The sequence below is a fragment of the Cetorhinus maximus genome, chromosome 21, assembly GCF_964194155.1.
Source record: "Cetorhinus maximus chromosome 21, sCetMax3.hap1.1, whole genome shotgun sequence".
NCBI classification, from domain to species: Eukaryota; Metazoa; Chordata; class Chondrichthyes; order Lamniformes; family Cetorhinidae; genus Cetorhinus; species Cetorhinus maximus.
The window spans coordinates 86,435,999-86,458,097 of NC_135899.1; the positions used below are offsets into that span (position 1 = coordinate 86,435,999).

Genomic DNA, 22,099 nt, shown 5'->3' on the forward strand with positions numbered 1-22,099 from the left:
ACCCACTGGTGCCTTGATGGCCACATGCGTGCAGTTGATTGCACCCTGGACATGGGAGAACCCAGCAATCACTGCAAAGCCTCTGGCTCGCTCAGCCTGGCTGGCCTCATCTGTGCGGAAATGAATGGAAGTCAATGCACACCTGAACAGAGCGTCTGTCACCAGCTTGACGCAACAGTGGACAGCTGATTGGGAGACTCCACACAGATCCCCCACAGAGCCCTGGAAAGAGCTGAAGGCACAGAAGTTGAGGGCCACTGTGATCTTCAGAGCCACTGGCATGGGGTGTCTACCCACACAGTCGGAGCTGATCTCAGGCCCGATCCTCTGACAAATGGAGGTCACTGTCTCCCTTGAGAGATGGGGCTTCCTTCGGCATTGCACCTCAGACATATTGAGGTAACTGCATCGCCGCCTGTAAACCCTGGCAGCAGGATAATGATGTCTTCTGTGGCCCCTTCTGCCTTGGACTTCCTGCTGGCCCTGAGCCCCTTGTGCCTGCGCCTCTCCTCCCACGGGTCATTCCCCTGGAAGCCTCATTGGGACACCTGGCCTCCTCTCCCTTCTGCCCCCTCTCTTCCTACTCAGAGGAGGTGCCTCCAGCAGAGGCCACAATCCCCATTACCAGGGTTATGGAAGGCTGTCTGATATCGGGAAGGGCCCACACAGTCAGAATTCTCCAGGGGTCTGGAAAACAACGAGTCCTGAAATGAAGCCTAGAAATGATGAGAATGCAGCTCTGAAGCGAGATGAAGCTGTCCAGCTCACATAAGCAACCAGCAGCACACGATCTCCAAAACTCCTCACTACTCACATTGACAATGCTGCTGACCCTTCTTATCCCGCCCGTGGATGAGCTTTTGCAAATCGTGGCTCGTCCACCTGCCTATTTTGCCCGTGCGACGGCCGAAAAATCACACGCGGGTACGTAAATTCGGAGACAATTGGTGTGCCCAGGACCTTAACTGGACTTTTAGTTAATGGTGGGCGTGCCTCCATCTCCCTTGCGCACCCGCTGAGCGAAATATCACGAGAGTGTGTGTCGACGTCGGGACGCTCGGCCGACATCAGCGCGCGTTATTTCACGCTCGAGCGGGTCGGGCACGCGTCCGCCCGCCAAGTGGAAAAAAATCAGATGTGATTTTCTAATGTGTGAATATCAAACTTGGATTAAAATTCCTTTTACTATTTTAGAAACCAAGAACACCATTAACAAAGAATGATTAAATTAGCACCGCTGCAGTAATGAACTGCAGGTGTGACAATTCAAATGGCTGTCTAAAATAAGGTAAGTTCCCATTCTTTTAAATGAAGCAGAAACCTAGGCTAACACTTTACAAATATCAAATTGGTTAGAGTTCTGCAGTTCTCAGGATTTTTAAGTCAATGCACTAAAATATGACAGGCAGCTTTGTTTTCAAATCTTAGGGCAGGATTTTTAGCTCGGTGGGTGGGCGTGCACCCGACCCGACCCGATCCGGCGTGAAATCGCGTGAAATGACGTCGGGCGAGTATCCTGACATCATCCCGTGCTTGCGCGATATTTTGTTTGGTGGGCGCATGCGAAAGTCAGAAGCCCGTCTGCCAACAATTAAGAGGCCAATTGAGGTCATTAACAGCGCAATTCTCTAATTTTACGTTGCTCGTCAAACTTTACGGTTGACAGACGGGCGAATCGGCCAGATGGACTTTGCATTTTTCGTGAAGCCTCATTCAAGGGCAGATTGAGGTTTCCGTTATTAAATGAAAGAAAAATAAAAATCTACGGACAGCATTTTTATCATGTTATCTGTTCAAGTGACTGATTGCAATGCTTGGACAATTTTTTTCCTGATTTTAAAAACTTTATTTAATGCTTTTCAGGTCTTCAGTTCCCTGAGGCAGTTCTCTGCTCACACTGACATCAACGCCTGCCCTCCACCCGGCAGTGCTGAGTTTCTCAGCGCGCGCTTCACACTGGCTGGCCATTAATTGGCCAGCCAGTGTGAAATCACGGTCAGGGGCTGATCACGGTCGACTGTCTGTTCCCCAGCCGATTCCGCACCTGCTGATCTCGCGCGCCCACCGACCTAAAAATTCTGCCCTTAGTATTTTAAATCCGAGCGCCCTCACGTCCAAACTTTACATACAAATCCCAAAGTCATCATTTTGTTTTGCTGTCAAAGGCTTTGCTTAATTATCTAAAACAAATGCTAAAGTAATTATAAATCTGTGAAGTCAGTTCCTTTTGAAAAGCCAGTCTCAGAAAGCATAGGTTTTCATTTGCTTAGCTGTTAGTCGGCATAGTTTAAACTAATTACACTAGAGTACACAAAACATTCCTAACACCAACTAGGTGCAAGAGTTATAGAATCTGTATTAGTTGTAAAGACCAGTCGGATTTGGCTCCAGGTGAGCTCTTTAATCTTAAGTCATGCTTTGCAAATTAAACACAGGATGAACATAAGTATTTCAAGTGGTCAGTGCAAAAATTTGAAGGGAGCTTGCAAAAAGGAAAGTGTAGAGACAGGAGCACCGCAGAGCTTTAAGCCAACAAACTGGTACCTGGCTGCTCTCTGGGTGCTTCAATGCGCCTGGGCTCAAGATCCTCGTCCACAGGTAATTCAACAGAAGTTTTTGGAAACTTACGTTTAGCTGGAGAGAATGTGCACACGTTAACACATTTTTTTAATATACTTGTGGTGAGAACAATTCCAAAATTTCTGGTTTAGGTAATTTGAAACCTATTACATTTTATATCTTATTAAATGTTTATTGAGAGAAAATACAGAAAGTTTTAAACTCTGAATTTGCACATTGGAGTAGTTGTAAAATTCCTTTGGGAATATTAAGAGTTAAGTGGTGCATCAATTTTGGTGTCCTGAAGATCAAATCGTGTTTTGTTACTAAAAGGAGATGAAATACGATTTCTAACTTTACTTTCTTCATGCCATTCAGTTCTGTCAAAAAAAATTAAATCAATTATGGTTTGTCTCATTATGATGAATACCTAATGTAACACTGATACTGAAAAATTGTACACTTGGCCCCAAATCATTACATTTCTAATTGTTATAATGTGCAATAAATACTAAATATTGCATCAAGAAGGGCTACAGTGACTCATAAAATCCAAACTCGTTTAAAAATGTTTAAAAAGTTTACTTCGGTCAATTTTTCAAGACCAAACTTAACTTTGTACTTTGTTCAAGAGCAAATACAACTTTCCCCTTCTTGGTTAATCTTTTAATTTGTATGTAGTTACAGTTTTGTTCAAAGCATTTCAATAACACATCTATACTGGTATTATAAATTGAATCAGTGCTTATAGGTTAAAGCCTGGCAGAATAAACAAAACGAAAAGTTAAATATTTATTTAGTAAGCAGCAACGTATTTATTTAACTATAAACTACTATCATCATGGGTGAAAATTCTTATGAAGTTTTTGCTGAAAGGTAGGTGCAGCATTTTAAGTGAAGCACAAAACAAGTCAGTAAATAGAAAGTTATTTCAACTGTCTCTTGAAAATTATGAATTCCACATCTAAAGTTTCTAAGCGAATAGCAATTTGTTTTTAAAAGTTTAAACCCTGGCAAAGTTAATTCACACTAAATGCTGAAATCAAATCACTTTGTTCAACTGATCGTCTGCATAACCTACAATACTTTGTGTGCAACGGAAATACTGGACGCGTGGTCAGTGACTCATTATCACTTCAACCTGTGTTGCAATATATGAATACGGTCAACATTAGCACATGAACTTTCTTCAGAGAAAGTGCAAACGTCAAGACTTCTTTTTGTCAATTCTCCCATTCCTTTTCTAGGTCCACTTTTTAATGAGCGCTATTTCAATTACTTGATTATACGAAATGCTCTTTGTAGCTTTAAGAGTACTCAGCACTTGAAAAAGCAAAAGTTTGCAAGTTTGGCTGCTAGGAAGAGTGAAGATCAAATATGATTTAAAATATTCATATCCGTTATACGATCCTACAAGGATTGCCTACTTTTATCATACAAGAGGGAAGGGTAAGACCATTAAATCAGAAACAAGAACTTTCAAACTTAAGATAAGAAAACTATGTTTTTTTGGCGGACTTTTACATTATAAAGCTCTTGCCTTTCTCCTCCCTAAGTTTTAATAAATTTCAATATTCCAGATCATTAGTGCTTTAAATGGATTATAGTATATGTATTTGAAAAAGTGAGATGACCACCTTCATCTAATGCATATCCCAGTGAACCTGAAGTCACGCTGCAGAAATGGATTGGAACATCCAACCAGTTTTTTTAAAGCTATATAAGTTAAGCTTAAAAAGTCTATCTATTTACTCTAACTGTTGTCAGCAGATTTAATGCACAAATACTGCACAGAATATCAATAAGTCATCCGACATTTACAACTAAATGACATTATCCTGTAGTTCTAATGGTATAATGCAGGATTTGCAATCTCAGACAATTTTACCTCCATCAAGGCTTCTGGACGCCCGTTTACTTGCAGTGCGTTCAAAACGAGGTGCAGGTCTGTCAATCAGAGCACTTGCTTCCCTGGTCTGAACCTGTGTTCGACCACTATAACGGAATTTGGAACCTAGGGACAGGAATTTGCTCTTTGCTGTCGATTCTGGTGTCGTTAGCCTATCAAGGGAAAGTAAATGTCAAGTTAAATATCCTTAACAAAGCTTCCAAAAATACTCTTCCAACTGACGTGCAAATATTACTGATCTATTTGTCTCCTAATCTCTCACATTTTCTTTTGAAAATGGTGGCTCTTACCGGTATATGGCTCCTGCAACCTGATGGGACCTCACCAGTTGTCATTTTGCATTGAAAGGGAAGACAATAAGTGCTGGCAGGCTATTTGGCCATGGAGAGGATCAAGGCTAATCCTGATCCTGTACTCACATGACCTCCACCCATGCAAGTTTTTTTAGCAGGTGACTGATAACAAATCAAGAGTATGAAGAGTGACTAATATTCCTCCTCTTTATCCACAGTGTTGGGGCGAAATGCACCTCAATAGCTGATGGCCAGCTGAGGTCAGCTAATGCAGCATAAGCTAAGAATCAAAACTGTGGTCTTTTGGTCCGTCTGACATAGTAATGTACTGAGTTGTGCTTTTACTAAATGATCTAGGAATTCTAGTAAGATTTTTATTTATATAAAGTGAAAATAGCTTAAAAGGTAAGATAAAAAGGGTGAGAGTAAACTCCAGACCATAAATAGTTTTAACAGTAATACAAATACTTCAGGTTCAGAGAGTGTTAACAAAACTGCTAATAATAAATGCAGCAGTAGTGATGAAAAACAAAAGGTGTGTTAAGTTTAAAAGTGTCAGAAAAACAGCCTTAGGGCAAAAGGTTTTTGACCAAACAAGAATTTTATACACAAATGAGCATAAGAAACAAAACAAGTGAATTAGTTGCACAAATACAGCTTAAAGGGTGATACAGTAGCCCTCACTGAGATAAACTGGTTATTATTAGGAGATTAATATTACAAGTTATAAACATCATTACAAAGAACAGGGAAACTGGAAAGGGAAGTGGTGTAGCAATATTAATAATAAACTCAATGATATTCCTTCTTTCCAATGCTATAATAAAGAGTGGGTTGGCAGCTAAACACTGGGCAGCATTTTCCTGTTGGCAAGCGGGGGGAGGGGCGGGGCCCGCTCACCGATGCGTAAAATGATGCGTGGTGACCTCGGGCGGGCGTCCTGACGTCACAGCGCGTCATTCTGATCCTCAGTTCGGCAGGCGCACAGAAGAGTTGGCTGCGCGCCCGCCGAACTGTCAAAGGCCAATTAAGGCCTGTTAAAAACTAATTAAATTACTTAACTGAGCTGCCCGTCCAACCTTAAGGTTGGTGGGGTAGGCGAAGAGCCCAGGCGGCCTTCGCATTTTTCATGAAGCCTCATCCACGGGCGGGATGAGGTTTCACGAAGGATTTATTAATTGAATAAAAATTTTTGAAAAAATTCATTGACATGTCCCAGTTCATGTGACACTCTCACATGAGGGGACAAGTCTTTTTTTCCTTTATTTAAATTTTAAAACCTTCAGCTGATCTCCCTGTGGCATGGAGGTGCCTCAGGGAGATCTCTGTGCTCTTTCATGTGCATGTGCGAAAGAGTGCCGGGAACCACTCAGGGAATCTCCCCCTGTTCGCACAGGGAGCGCTCAGCGCTTTGGGGCGCGCGTCACGATGGGTGGGCCTTAATTGGCCCTCCCACATAAAATGGCAGCGCAGACACGATCAGGGGCGCCGATCGGGTTCGCTCCCGCCCGCCCCCACACAACACCCCCCCCCACCCCCACGGGGGGAAATTTCTGCTCTCTGGGTAGAATCAAGGAAAAGAAAATATGGTGTGCTCTCCAATGGCAACTCATGAAGGCAAATGGAACAACAAGGGCTGTTTGTATATTCTCCTTGCTTGGTTTTCATGTAGCCAATTGCCCCCTTCCCACTGATAGATGCTCCTGGGTCAAAGTGTCGCTCCCTTTCTAGGTTTATGACATTCTTTCATCTCCTGCATTTTCTGGAGGTCCACATGTGAGCCGGCAATGAGAGAGCGAGAACCAAAATAGGTACAACAAGCCTACTTCAGAATTAGCCAGCTTTCTGAGTGGTTGTGATTAGTTCTTGCTGGTCTGGAGTTACAAAACAGAGAAACAATAGGTGTTCTCCTTTGCCAAACACTTCGATATAGGGAAAAAAAACTTAAAAGGACAGAAGTACTGAAACTACCATTTTTGAAACAGGACATGACACGCAAAAAGTTCCTTAATTTTGTGATGCATTGAGATAATTCAATGTTAGTACCGAGGTAACAAAATTAAACCAAATTCTGAATTTTACAGGTGGTTACAAGAGATATGAGGCGGCAGTGATATCTCTCTTGCTCCCCCTTAAGGTCTATCTAAACACACATTGTTAGATTAGGTGTAATATTGCGAGAATTATTCTGGACCTTAGTGGGGCAGTTTCACAGCTTCTGTAGCTGAATTTGCTTACACAGGGCTGAACTTATGAAGAAGATTTGCAAATGAGAATAATTCTGATATTTTAGACTTTAAATGTTTTTAAACTTAATGGAATAGTAAATTTACTTTCTTCACAAGTTTCCTGATTTTCTTAGTATTATGGGCTGTACACGTACCTGAAAAAGGTATGATTTTCCACGCACACCTTCCACAACTTTTTGGCAGCACGGTAATTGGGCAGTTTGAACCCAATGGTGCTTTCGCATTGATCCTGCAAGATGCACACATAAACACATCAGCAATTCTTTGAACATTTGGTACACGGTTACGCATACTTTTCCAAAAAATGTCATGAGATGCACACCTATTCAAAAATACCGCACATCAAAATGTTTTAAATGTTTGCCCTTAAATATTGAGAAAATTGCCCATCTTCTGCATTTTGATACATTTCTTACATTAACAGAAACACGGCTTATATTTAGAAATTTAATATGTTTAGAGGATTACGTTAATGAATTACATATGAATCACAAATAATTTGAAATATTCAGGAACAGCAGTAGAAAAATGGCTCATCGTCAGGCCTTTTGGAAGCAAGTTCACATGAAAGGATGCAATACCTGTTTAACAACAACCTATGTATAGCAGCAGGCTATTCAGCCCTTGAGCCTGTTCCACTATTCAATGAAATCTTTGCTGATCTGTATCTCAACTCCATTCACCTGCAATGGTTCCATACCCCTTAATGTGCTTGCCTAACAACATTCAATTAATCTCAGTTTTAATGTTTCAATTGACCTACTCTCAAACAGGTTTTTTGAACACAAGGATCACAGATTTCCAGTACCTTTTTTTTTATTTGTTCATGGAATGTGAGTGGTGTTGGCAAGGCTAGGATTTACTGTCCATTCCTAAATGCCCTTCAGAAGGCAGTGGTGAGCCACCTTCTTGAACTGCTGCTGTCTATATAGAGTAGATACTCCCATTGTGCTGTTAGGGAAGAAGTTCCAGGATGTTGACCCAGCAACAGTGAAGGAATGGCGATATAGTCCCAATTCAAGGCGGTGTGTGCCTTGAGGGGCGGTGATGTTCCCATGCGCCTGTTGTCATTGTTCTTCTAAATGGTTGAGGTTGCAGGGTTAGAAGGTGCTACCGAAGAAGCCTTGGTGAGGTGAAGTGCAACTTGTAGATGGTACACACTGCTGCCATGTGTGCTTGTGGTGGAAGGAGTGAATGTTTAAAGTGGCAGATGGGCAGGTGTTTTTTTCCTGGATGGTGTTGAGCTTCTCGGTTGTTGTTGGAACTGCACTCATTCAGGCAAGTGGAGAGTATTCCATCACATTCCTGGCTTGTGCCCTGTGTATGGTGGCTAAGCTTTGGGGACTCGGGAGATAAGTTATTCTCTGTAGAATCCAGAGCCGTTGACCTGCTCTTGGGAATCAAGGAACTTATAGAGCTGTCCCAGTTAAGTTTCTAGTCAATGCCAATGCCCATGATGTCTGATGGTAATGCTTTTGAATGTCTAAGGAAAGAAGTACTTCTTGACATCACCCCCAAATCCCCCACAGGGGGGGATCACCCCCACAGTTCCCAGCTTCTCAACGTTTAGAAAATGCTCTAATCCATGTTTTAAAAGCCCAAAGTGGATGACCAAACATATCCAAGTTGAACTCCAGCTGCTACAGTTTTGTCTACTCGCTCAATCTATTAATGTCACTTTCCAATTTTCACCTGCTGGAGGCTGAGGCACTTGTACAGGTCTCTGAGGAAGATCACTATCCTGCCACTTGGAATACGTACTCATCATTCCTACTCTGTCTCCTACATGCTGAGCAAATCTCTACGGATATCGAAAAGTTGTCTGCAATTGCATTTGGTCCCATTTCTGCTAACAGTGACTGGTGTAGAAAAGGCAGAACATACAGAGTTGGGAATAAAGCAGGTAGTTACTTAAACCATAGGGTCCATGTAACATCTAAGAATAGAGTGCAAATTAAAGAGTTTTGTCTCCAGATGCACTGCATGTTGAGGCGCTGAGCTAAATAAAACTGAAATTGCAGGAATTATTTGGCAAGTTTGTGGAGAGAAACAGTTAACATTTCAGGTCTGTGGCATAGATCGGAAATGTTAATTCTGTTTCTCTGTCCTGAACTGCTCAGTATTTCTTGCATTTTCTGTTTCCATTTCAGATTTGCAGTATTTTGCATGTAGTTGTGGTACCGAGCCATATTATTGCAGATTTTATCTATTATAAGCCGATCTCAGCAAAGTTAGCAATTAGGCCAAAACTACTGGCCCTAAAATCCCTAAGCAGCATTGGTGGGGTTGGAGATTGCAAAAAGAACAAAAATGAAATCATATGGCCAAAGCTTCCACTCTTATTTGCTACCCATCCACTCCTGCTGGGAGTGTGAAATGGACACCAACTAGGACAGCATTAAGCTTGACTGTATATCATAGGTAAATAGCCCACAAGCAATCCATCATGTAACAACAAAGATCATCTGAGAAAGGAAGTATTAAAAGGCAATCAGCACCCATTGAACTCTGCCAGAATAAAATACTGCTTTCATGAGGATGGAATGATGGGGAAAATAAAGAAAACATGAGCAATCTTTATGAGACCCTGACAAGTGTAATTTGTACTTTCTACCAGTAGATGGTGCCACATGCCTATTTTTAAATGCCTTCAAAACTTGTATTCTGCTTTTGTTCTACCACCACCCAAGGATAGATGGTGCCACATATTCAGTCTCACACCACAAGATAGATTCCAAATATATAAACAATAGCATTCAGATAGCAAAGTGCGGAATTGGGAGATACAAAAGACATACATTGTGATAGAGATTTACTGAAAATAAACTCATCAAATGGGTGCACAACTCAAGTCTAAACATCATGACAAGATCACTAGAACAGATTATCTGGTCATATACCTCATAACTGTGGGAGTTTGCTGTGTGGGGATTTTCTATTAATTTTCCTTACATTGAAACAGTGACTACAATTGAAAAGGGCTTAATTATTGAGTAAAACACTTTGGGATACCCGGAGATGGAAAGCCTACTAATAAGTGCAAATGTATATTTGAAAGTAGAAATGAATTGTTTCAGTGCTTGTGTTACTTGCAGTTAGCTTGATTCGATAAAAGCCTCAACTAGCAATAGATAGTTAAAAAGTTATGGACATTTCTTATTTGTTCATGTTACTGTTTTTCACTTTTCCCATTAAACAATGCTGGAACCTGCTTTTTTTTTTATTTGTTCATAGGATGTGGGCTTCGCTGGCTGGGCCAGCATTTATTGCCCATTCCTAATTGCCCTTGAGAAGGTGGTGGTGAGCTGCCTTCTTGAACCGCTGCAGTCCATATGTTGTAGGAAGACCCACAGCGCTGTTAGGAAGAGTGTTCCAGGATTTTGACCGTGACAGTGAAGGAACAGCGATATATTTCCAAGTCAGGATGGTGAGTGGCTTGGAGGGGAATTTGCAGGTGGTGGTGTTCCCATGTGTCTACTGCCCTTCTCCTTCTAGGTGGTAGGGGTTGTGGGTTTGGAAGGTGCTGTCGAAGGAGCCTTTGTGAGTTGCTGCAGCGCATATTATAGATGGTACACATTGCTGCTACTTTGCATCTTGTGGTGGAGGGAGCGAACGTTGAAGGTGGGGGATTGGGCGCCAATCAAGCGGCTGCTTTGTCCTGAGTGGTGTCAAGCCTCGAGTGTTTTTTGGAGCTGCACTCATCCAGGCAAGTGAAGAATATTCCATCACACTCCTGACGTGCTTTGTAGATGGTGGACAGGCTTTGGATAGTTCGGAGGTGAGTTACTCGCTGCACAATTCTCAGCCTCTGACCTGCTCTTGTAAACACAGTACTCATTTGGCTGGTCCAGTTCAGTTTGTGGTCAATGGTAACCCCTAGGATGTTGATAGAGAGGGATTCAGCAATGATAATGTCATTGAATGTTAAGGGGAGATGGTTAGCTTCTTTCTTGTTGGAGATGGTCATTGGCTGGTACTTGTGTGGTGCGAATTTTACTTGTCACTTATCAGCCTGAATGTTGCCCAGGTCTTGTTGCATATGGGCACAGACTCCTTCTGTATCTGAAGAGTCGCAAATGGTGAACATTGTACTATCATCTGAAAACATCTCCACTTCTGACCTTATAATGGAAGGAAGGTCATTGATAAAACAGCTGAAGATGGTTGGGCCCAGGACACGACCCTGAGGAACTCCTGCAGTGATGTCCTGGAACTGAGACGCTTGATCTCCAATAACCACAGCCATCTTCCCTTGTTCTAGGTATGACTCTAACCAGCGGAGAGTTTTCCCCCTTGATTTTGTATATTGTTATAGTTTCTATATTTGCATCCAGTATCCAACTTAATATTCAGAGCACCAAAGCCTTTGGCCAACTGTGTGAGGCTACACCAGCGTGTTTGGAGCCTTGATGTCAAATTCAACCCAGTGACGAGCTACCGACTACAAGTTTGCACCATCATTGAGGCCACCGATTTTCACCTCTAACATTGTTCAATTCCACCCCTGCCTCAGCTCATCTGCTGCTAAAACCCTCATCCGCATCTTTGTTACACCTAGACCTGATTATTCAAATACATTACTCGCCAGCCTCCTACAGTCTACCTTCTATAAACTTGAGATCATCCAAAACTCTGCTGCCCGTGTCCTAATTCCCGCTAGGTCCTGTCCACCCACCAACCTTGTGCTTGTTGACCTACAATGGCTGTTGGTTAAGCAATACCTCAACATTAAAATTTTCAGCTTTGTTTTCAAATTCCTCCTTGGCTTTGCTCTTCCCTCTCTCGAGGGCGAGAGGGTGGGGCTAGAGAGGGCGGGGGTGGGCACCGGCGAGTGGGGGTGCGCCAGCGAGCCCAAGATTATCAGAATTATCCCGAACTCCGTTTTCAGTCTTTTCACTAACTGTTAACAAACCCTCACATTCAACCAATACTCAGTCTCCATTTTTATTAGCGAACATCTGACTTCTCAACACCTGTAGATATTAGCTCACAGTGAAAAATGGAGAATCAGTGTAACATTTTGTTAATTTAACTACTTTACCGGATCATTAATCCAGAGAACGTGATTTCAAAACCCACTATCGCTTGCGAATTTGAATTCAATTTGTAAAACTTGAAAATAAAAAGCCAGCATCAATAAAAATAGCCAAGAAGTTATTAGGTTATTGTAAAAAAAATAATAAACTGGTTAACTATTATCGCTTAAAGAAGGAAATCTGTCTTCCTTACTTGCTTGGCCTACTTGGAACTTCAGTCCCACGTGGACAATCTTAACTGCCCTCTGATGTGGCCTAGCAAGTCACTTAGTTTTGTCAAACTATTATCAGTAGTTCAAGAAGGGGGCCCCACTACCATCTCCTCAGGGCAATGAGAGATGGGATTAAATGCTTGCCGTGCCAGCAGTGACCACAAACAGTGTGGAATTTTGTACAATTAGAAAGAAACAATTTTCTGTTAAGATAATGCTGTTAATACGCATGCTAGTTTGAAACAACATTCAGGAAGCGCTTGGTTTACACCTAATAAATATCTGGGCAAATGAGTTATTCAAGCATTTTTTTCATAAAAGCAAACATTTAAATTTAGAAGATATGAATCACTTCACTTCCCAAATTTCCTCCTGTTGAACTTCAGGACATACGTACCTCTCCTGGACGAATTTTAATGAAGAAGCTGCTGCGTTTGTATGAGATCTTGAGAACTTTAGGCCAGGCGAAGCGATTTATTCTGAGCCTGTCTTTGTATACAAGAAGGCCACCTGAACATACACCAAGCATGATGTCTACTCCTTCTAAGTCCTAAAAGCAAAGCAATTAAACATTAGTGAAAACCAAGAGCTATGCATGTCCAGTTGGAAGGAAGTCTCTAATTTATTTACCCTATTAAATACCACCAAAGGCACAATATTTGTGTTTCTGTGCTACTCAAAAGGTACAAAAACCACACTTTCACATTTAAGAAACTTGGCACTCCATTTTATGATGAACATGGTGTGAGAATGGATATTCTTTTTTTTAAATATTTGTGGAACATTGTGTTATTTTGTAAAGAAGGCTGGGTGTGTGTGTGTGATTTAATTAAGCTGGGTAAGAATTTAATAGGAGTCAGGCTGTATGAGGGTTTGGAAACATGAAAAGAATAGAGAAGCTAAGTTCAGGTACAAGTAAATAGGTTAGATCTGACATTTGCATTTTTAGATAAATTGAGAGCTTGTTTGAATATCAAAGGGGCATCAGAGATTACAAGAAACATGTTTACATCTTGCAGGAGTCCATAGGTAAATAGTAGTGGGGATGTTATATTTTATTGACCCAAAAGCAAAGACAAAATGGAAACATGGAAGATCTTATATTTGATAGGGTATGAGTTTCAAAGAGCAGCATGAGAACAATGGGACTGTGTAGAAAAGGAAAAACAGTATATTAGAGTTACTGTGGATAGCTGTTGAGCTAGAGATGGCTAGAAGTAGCTGGACCTGTCTGAGCTGCTGAGATAGGTGGAACTCTGGTCTGGGAGAGGGCACAGTTTGAATTAACCATTCAAGCCAGAGAAGTCTTGGGCTGCAACAGGCAGTTTTATTCTGACTTGGATTCCACTGCAGAGTGGAAGAGGGTAAAGGTCATGTGGTACACCTTTATTGAAGCTACAGCAGTTTACCTTGTGTAATATTACTGGATTTCACAGAAGACATCTACAAAGAAGCGTTGCCTAGAAGGTGTTTATTTGTGGGTTTGAACAAGTAGTGTTTTTGGGGAATGTTTTGTAAGACTAACCTTAATTGTGTAATTGTAATCTTGTGTGCTTAAGTTTTCTTTTATTTTTGTTAATAAAACTTTTACTTTCATTTTTTTAAATCCCAGAAGTGTTACTGGACTTCTTACTCCTGAGATTGGTACATCTTCTCATTTCAGAATACAACAAAAAAAGGTAAGCCAAGTTGCCCTCTGGGATTTGGTTTGTGCAGCAATTAACACTGGTTGTGGTCATAACAATGGTTGGTGAAACCTGTACAGTAGATGCAAGAATAACTCTTTCATTTTTTCACTTTGCACACTTTTACTGCCTTTAAAAACTACAATTTACCTTCGCTAATTAATTGCACAGATCCAAGTGAGATATTTTAGCTTGCATTTGTAACAGGTGGTAAAATTGCTTAATGCCAAGATCTTTTTGAAAATCATAGTGTATTTTGTATACAGAAAGAAAAATATATACCAAATTTATGCGATTTAAACATAACACCATATCACCATGTTTCATTGTTTCTAATCTGTGAATTATTTTCTAAACTAAATTTCCATTTCAAGACTGCAGACTATCTAGTGTTGCCATTAGACAGTGTATTAGTACCAACAGGCCAGGGAAAAAACATCATTCACTTCAACTATGCTTTAATGGTCTACCAATATGATTCGTGAGATATCTCATGCACCATCTCAAATTGCTTTCACAGAGCTAGTAACAAGACATGTAATAGTTCTCCTCCCTAGTGTTTTATATCCCAACACTGTTTGCCCGACATCCAGCACCAGATAAACAGAAATTCCAACAAAATATTTGGAGGACCAAAGCCATCATCTTTGGACCCAAACCCAAACTTCATTCACTAGTCACTGACTCCATCCTGCTCCCCGGCAACCTTGGTATTGTATTTCACCCCAAGGTGAGCTTCTGACTATATTTCTGCTCCATCAAAAAGGCCGCCTATTCCCACGTCTGCAACATTGTCAGACTCTGCTCTTGCCTCTAGACTTGTTTATTCTATTGCTGGCCTCCCACCTTATACCCGACATAAACTTGAGCTCATCCAAAGCTCTACTGCCATATCTTAATTTACACCAAGTCCCACTTGCCCATCAACCATGTGCTCTTTGACACATTGGCTCCCAGTCTTGTAATGCTTCAAAATTCTCATCCTTGTTGTCAGATCTCTGCATAACTTCGCCAACTCTGTAACTTCCTCCAGCCCTACAAGCCTTGGAGATCTCTGCACTTCTCTAATTCTAATCTCTTGTGCATCCTTGATTTTAACTACTCCATCGTTGCCATCCTCAGCTATCGCAGCACTAGGTTCTAGAATTCCCTCCCTAAACCTCTCTGCTTCTCTCTCATCCTTTGAGGTGCACCTTAAAATCTCTCTTTGACTAAGCTTTTGGTCACTCATCCTAATATCTTATTACATGGCTTGGTGTCAAATTTTGTTTGAAAGCACTGCTGTGAAGTGCTGTGCTGTGTCACCATTGACAAACTGCCAAGAAAAACGGCTCAAGATGAAGCATCACAAGTCAATAAACTAAGGACCTGCCTTCCGGGAGAATACACATACCATACCTCTCGTGACTAATAACATTGCAACATGCCACACAAAAATAGTTTTTGATTTTCGCTTTCATATATTATTTTATTTAAAAATTGAAAACAATTCTCAGATTAGAATCGATGAAACATGCTGTGGTGTTACTGTTCAAGTCACAGATGATTTTATACATATATTTCCCTCTATACAAAATACAAAGAATCAGCCCTATTTTTGTTAATTACTTTAGCAATTGTATCTATTGTGTGCCTCCCCAACACTTTCTATACTCTTCTAAAAGCAGGAGAGCATCACATCATCAAATCAAATTTGGAACCAAGAGAATTTACAGGACAAAAGACAAACAGCTAAATAATACATTCATAGATCATAACTGATATGCTAAGCTCTATGGTAGATATGTCCTTATCTTCCTTTAGCGGTTTTATAGCTGCAGGAACTAGCTTGTCAAATGTACTTTTCACAGAAGATCCCAACCAACTCAACTCAATGATTTAACAATTAAACTATTTAAATGTTCCTCAGTTAAGAGAACTTAGTTGATTTGAATACCTATCAGTGATACAAATAACTGTTTAAACATCTTTATTGATTGAAGTTTGTTATTAATGCCACGTTTGAATCTCTTGAATCAGGTTTCTTCCCCTGCCACAGTACCAAAACAGTTTTCATCAAGTCACAAATGACTTCCTATGTGGCTGTGACAAGGGTAAACTTGCCCTCCTTGTCTTTCTCAACCTATCTACAGCCTTTGTCACGATTGATTGCACGATCCATCTTCCGCCAACGCCTCTCCATTGTCAACCAGCTGGGCGGGACTTCTCTCATCTGGTTCCATTCTTATCCATCTAGCCATAGCCAGAGAATCACTTGCAATGGCTCCTACTTCCACACCATTATTTCTGGCATTCCCTGAGGATCTTAGCCCCTTCCTATTCCTCATCTAATGCTTCCTCTTGGCAATATCATCCAAAAGCATAACATTAGTTTTCACACGTACACTGTCAATATCCAGCTCTACCCTACCATTTTTTATAACTCCTCCACTGTTCCTAAATTATCAGACTGCTTATCTGACATTCAGTGCTGGATGAGCAGAAATTTCCTCCAATTGAAGCCATCATTTTTGGTTCCTACTCTAAACTCAATCCCCTAGCTACTGACTCCACCCCTCTCCCTGGCAAGAGTCTGGTCTGTTCGCAACCTTGGTGTCACAATTAACCCCAAGATGAGCTTCCAGCCTCATATTTCTGTCATCACCCCTGTAAAATCACCTGACCTCTCCCGCTTCAGCTCATCTGCTGCTGAAATCATCATTCTAGGCTTCGTTACCAGATTGAAATATTCCAATGCACACCTGGCTGGCCTCCCACATTCTACCCTCTGTTACCAGGCAGTCATCCAAAACTCTGCTGCCCGTATCTTAATTTGCAGCAAGTCCCATTCCCCTATCACTCCTATGCTCGCTGACCTAAGCTGGCTCCAGTCAAGCAAATCTCTTGATTTTAAAAATTCTCATCCTTGTTTTCAAGTCCCTCCAGGGTCTCACTGCTCCCTATCTGTGTAATCTCCTCCAACCCCACAATTCTTCAAGATAGCTACACTCCTCTAATTCTGGCCTCTCTGGAATCCCTGATTTTAATTGTTCCAGCATTAGTGGCCATGCCTTCAGTTGCCTAGGTCCTAAGCTCTGGAATAGCCACCCTGCACCTCTCTGCATCTCCACCTTGCTTTTCTTCTTTCAAGCACTTCTTAAAACCAACCTTTTTTTAACCAAGTTTTTGGTCATTTGGCCTAATATCTCATGTGGCTTGGTGTCATACTTTTAAAAAATAATGATCCTGTAAGTGCCTTGGGACATTTCATTGTGTTAAAGGTGTCTTATAAATTTAAAAGCTGTTGTCTGGTGATCAGACAAATACCCCCGAGCAGACTGATGGGTGAGGGTGGGAAGGAGGGGAAGAAAGGACAATGTTGAGAAGGACGCTGAAAGCAGAGAGCTGCATCTCTAATGTTGGAGCGGAACATGAGCAGTAAACCCATTTTAAAAGGGTTGGGAGGAAAACAGAGCTACAAATTTGAAAAGTAACAAGCTCTCAAACCATTAGGGACAATATAGAAATTTCAATTGTAAAACACAACTCTGTCCACCATCTATGTCAATTAGCATCCATTACACAAATTTCCCAGAAGACATAAAATAGTTCTCCAACTGACCTCTGCCGCATTTATCTTGTTCTAACTAGAGTGGTTTCACATCCTATCAATTATACTATGCAACAAAAAGAGTGCACATTTCTTATTTCCAGTATGGAAAAACAGTGCATTGATTAATTAATGTCACTGGGACTTAATGGATAAAAGCTTCCTCTGTTGTAACAGTGACTGTAAATCACCTGAAGTACTAAGCAAGCATGCTGCAACACCAGCAAAAAAATGTGCACAGTCATTTCAGCATTCGTTGATCCTAACCAGAAAATGCATACAAGATAAATACAAAAATGTCCATTGGTGGACTTACCAGAATTGTGCAATTGATTCCCTTGCTAAATAAAACAAGGCTAAAATACAGATTGTGTAGCAAAATTGAGAGAAACAAAAAGTAATCCAAATGTAAAAATTGTAGCTCTTAATTCTGTCTTTGAAACCTTGCTTCCTGTTGGCCAACTATGAAGTTATTCTGTTAAATTGCTAAAAGGTGCTATTCAACTATATATAAATTATAACAAGGAGGTAGAAGTAGCATAGTATCAAGTAGTCATTCATCTACATTAATAAATGCAAAAAGAATTCAAATAGAAAATGTTAATTTAAAGCACAGTTTCTTATGCCTCACTCCTCCCTGTGGAGATCTGCTGGTTTGGACATTTTTACATCAAGGATGATGACATAGGTTAAGGAAACATCCAATAGCTAAGCAACAGGGCAACACGGGAACCAGCATTTGCAACTGGTCTGAATATGAATCCAGAGATACCGAATGTGGGTAAAATTTGGGCCAGGATCTTCTTCATGAATGGAAGAAACTTAGTGTGTACAGGTGACCAAGTATGCGCACAATTTCAAGATGGTTGAGCATTACGATGTGCTACACCACAAGGGATAACAAATACAAGGTTTTCTAATCAGTAATTGCAAAAAAATCTTAAACTAAATTTTGGTCATCTATAATAATCCTACTTTCATCACCTTGCTATTTATGCAGCCTTCTCCCTTTCTCATTGTACTTGCATGTGATTACAATTCTGTACAATCATTGTACATGTACAATCAAAACAAATACTTTATTCAGAGCCATGTCACCAATAATGATGCAGGTTTGATGACCAAATTACTGTATTACATTAAAAACTACAGGAAGTATAATTTCCCTTAAACAAATCATGGGATATGCCAAATTTGAAGAAACCATTACCACTGAAACACCTTTATAAAGCACGATTAGCATATGAATATTCCAAGGTGTTTCAGAAATAGAATTGAAGCAATGGAGGAAGAGATTAGGAGGTGCAACTGAAAGCTTGGTGGAAAAGTTAGGTTGTGAGACTTTTAAAAGGAAATTGAGAGATGGAAAGATTTAGGGAGGGACTTCTACAGAGTAAGGCCAGTGTGGCAGAATGCTCTGCAACCAATAATGAGGCAAAGGGAGAAGATGCATAACAGGCTAGTGAGTTGGACATGCATAGCTCACTCCCGTAAAAGGCACACAAGCACTCCTGCCGTCCATCCACAACTTCAAACCAAGAAGATGGCTTTTATTAAGAAGAACTGGCCATGAGTCCTATATAGAAGAATCAATATCATCTGCTGGATTAAAAATAAATCTTGAATAGCACCTCCGCCTTGAGCAAAATGTGGCCCTACTTCAAGTAAGCTCCTTAAACAAAATCCAATTTCCTCTAAAACATAAGCACATTTAGAAACAAATGCCTTACTGATCTCATCTTGTTATACAAATTTTTAAACACTTAGGAGAAGATGAGATCTTTAGAAGTAAAATTAACGCAGCCATGAGTCACAACATCCAGAACCCATTGAGTTTTTTTTAAGAAATGAGAAGTGTGGCAGTCTTTTCCTCCTGAAAACCAGTGCGTTAAGCGCTCTGATGCTGCTGATCAATGAGGAAGGGGCATCCCTTGAACAATGGCCCCAAATCAGTTCGTGGAAAATATAAATTGCTGTTTTGATATGTCATTTGTAAGTTTAATTTTTATTCATTTTTGGTAAGAATATTTTTCCTGTACATGTTGTATTTTCATTTTTTTTACATGATCTGTCTTTTATCATTATTGCACCATAATTAAAACAGTACAAAGTAAGGTGGCAGCAATACCTATAACTAGTTAAAACCCTGTAACCATTGGCTACAACAAAATAGCTCAAAATTGCAAATAAACAAACCAGAAATATTTTTATTGATCGCGTACATCTACAAATTCAAAACGAAAATACAAATGGCAGATGTAGGTCCACTATCAGACCCAAGTCTGACATTTACAAATCCTAATTGAATATTCATTCTATACAGTCTCAAACATTAGAGACTGTTATGAGTTGCATATGAAAAAAATAGGTTTTAATTACTGAACTAACCATTGCAGTTGTTAAACTAAACATCTGGAACATTGCTATATAGGCTTCTGGATCTCAAGATGCTTATAAACTAGTGAAATCCATCAACATTTAACTGTGCATTCCTGCTGCCAACTCTGTTCTCTTGTAACTATAGTTAATGTCTAAAGAAGAAAGAAACAAAGTTGAGAACTGAAACATTTAAACAGCAGCTCTTAACAAGACTGATTTACATTATTTATTCTACTAGCTCCAAACATTTATATTCAGCAGGCAGAAAGTCAGAGATAGATGTTATGAAGCTATTTTTTCTAAACCAGTTGCCATAGATTAAAGAGCCGAGTAAATTTTATCCCAATTTTTTTGACAGGTAAGTGTTTTCTGCAAAAATAGGTGTGTTTTTTTTAAACAGTTGGCTGAAGAATTAAAAAGGAATAAACTTTGTACCTTAGCAGGATGAAAGTCCACACCATACATTGAAAGTTTCTTTGCATTCTCCAAGAATTGCAGATCTGCTTGTGCAGGAGTCATAGCTCTAGAAAGAAACATTGTGAAAGCCAATACCACAGTACATTAATAGTAACATGTTTCATTATCCACTAAAATTGCAATTTGCTAGCAACTTCTGAAAATATCAAACTCTGATTTAATGCACATTGTTCACATATTCTTTTACATTTGAAAGGAACTTATTCCGAGAATACTAGGCAGTAATGTGTTTGAAGTTTTTAAATTCAAAAAATTAGCTGTGACAGTTATTCATAGCAGCATTATGTCAAAAAAAACTGATTCACCACCAATTACTATCCAGCAGATATCACAAAAATATTATCGTTGTATGATCAGTTCCCCTAATGATTTGGTTAAGGTAGAGAATAGCTGCACCACAGAACAGGAAGATACCTAATACCACCCATGGTCTGTGTTGAGCTGGCTGTTCTCAACAAGTAATGGCAAGTGTGTTAAAATTGATCTTAGTGAATTTGGTTTAAGAAGACAATACTAACCACAGCTCTGGCTCTTGGTTAATGTCCAGAAACTGTGCATGCTCAGCCAAGCTAACAGTCTAGATTCACACATCAAGAATGGTGACTTAGGCAAAGTCATCAGCATCCATGAATGCATTCAGCAAATAACAAGAACATTCAAGAGAATTTGGGAGAGACAGGGGGGGGTGGGAGGTGGTGGGGAGATAAAGTTGCCTGATATCATGGCATCTTAGTGCATTCATTTTTCTCTTGACCACATAGGATGAAAACACATCTGTCGTTGTTTTAAGCGAATGGTGAAGTTGACAGATGTGTGGCAGTTTGCAACTGGCTGTTGTGAATTAAGGAGCTAATGGGAGAGAGATATATTGAAGTCATTTCATCATTAGAGATGGGAATTAGCGCAACTGTTCTTTGAGGAAAGAAGTATTTTGAAAAATTCTAACAGCAAATGAAGGATTAAATTCATGACACTGCTTAACAAAAAAAACTTCACCTCTATACACTCAGCCTATGCCTAATTCTATAAAGAACTAGAAAGGTTAAACAACTCTAATAAACCAAATGCTGATGAGGTAAATGTATTCAATAAATACAGATTCTGCATATGAAAGGGGTAGCTCTCAATTTAAACTTTGATCATTCAACATGGGATGAGGCCAAACAGGCCATTGAACTGGGCCCACAACTACAAAAGAAAATATTCTTAGTTACTAACCATTATAAATGTTGCCAACCATGGGAAGAGCAAGGGAAAACAGAATGCAGGCCAAGATGGGTGTACATTCAGTACCAGGACAGAGGCCGTGCATCGTAAAAATTGTAAATTATTTCTTTAAAGTGGCATCATTCTACGATCTCCCGACTAGATGACAGTTCGGAACTTTTTTGGAAACTAGGGGCAGAATCTTCAGCTTGGCCAGTGGGGGCAGGTCCTGCTCGCCAACACGTAAAATGACGCACGGTGATATCGGGCATGTGTCCTGACATCACCATGCGTCATTCCGATTTTCAGTTCGACGGGCGTGCACTGGAGTTGGCTGTGCACCCGCCGAACTGTCAAAGGCCTATTAAGGCCATTTAAAAACTAATTAAACAACTTAACTGAGCTGCCCATCCAACTTGAAGGTTGGTGGCAGGCGAAGAGCCCAGGCGGCCTTCGCATTTTTCGTGAAACCTCATCCACAGGGTGGGATGAGGTTTCATGAATG

General features: G+C 40.4%; 1 protein-coding gene across 14 annotated transcripts in view; it reads right to left on the reverse strand.

The window, feature by feature from the left end:
- The window catches only part of LOC144696101 (protein 4.1-like), a 189,015-nt gene that overhangs the window by 45,648 nt on the left and 121,268 nt on the right, over window positions 1-22,099 (reverse strand). For 9 of the 14 annotated variants that reach the window (XM_078567378.1, XM_078567373.1, XM_078567371.1 and 6 more), the window contains 5 exons: window positions 20,347-20,434; window positions 12,656-12,808; window positions 7,145-7,239; window positions 4,448-4,620; window positions 2,545-2,634 (listed from right to left, as the gene is read on the reverse strand). In XM_078567378.1, coding sequence (XP_078423504.1) covers window positions 2,545-2,634; window positions 4,448-4,620; window positions 7,145-7,239; window positions 12,656-12,808; window positions 20,347-20,434 — 599 coding nt within the window. The remainder of the gene's footprint in view (window positions 1-2,544; window positions 2,635-4,447; window positions 4,621-7,144; window positions 7,240-12,655; window positions 12,809-20,346; window positions 20,435-22,099) is intronic. The other 5 variants (XM_078567377.1, XM_078567376.1, XM_078567374.1 and 2 more) reach the window with 1 other exon arrangement.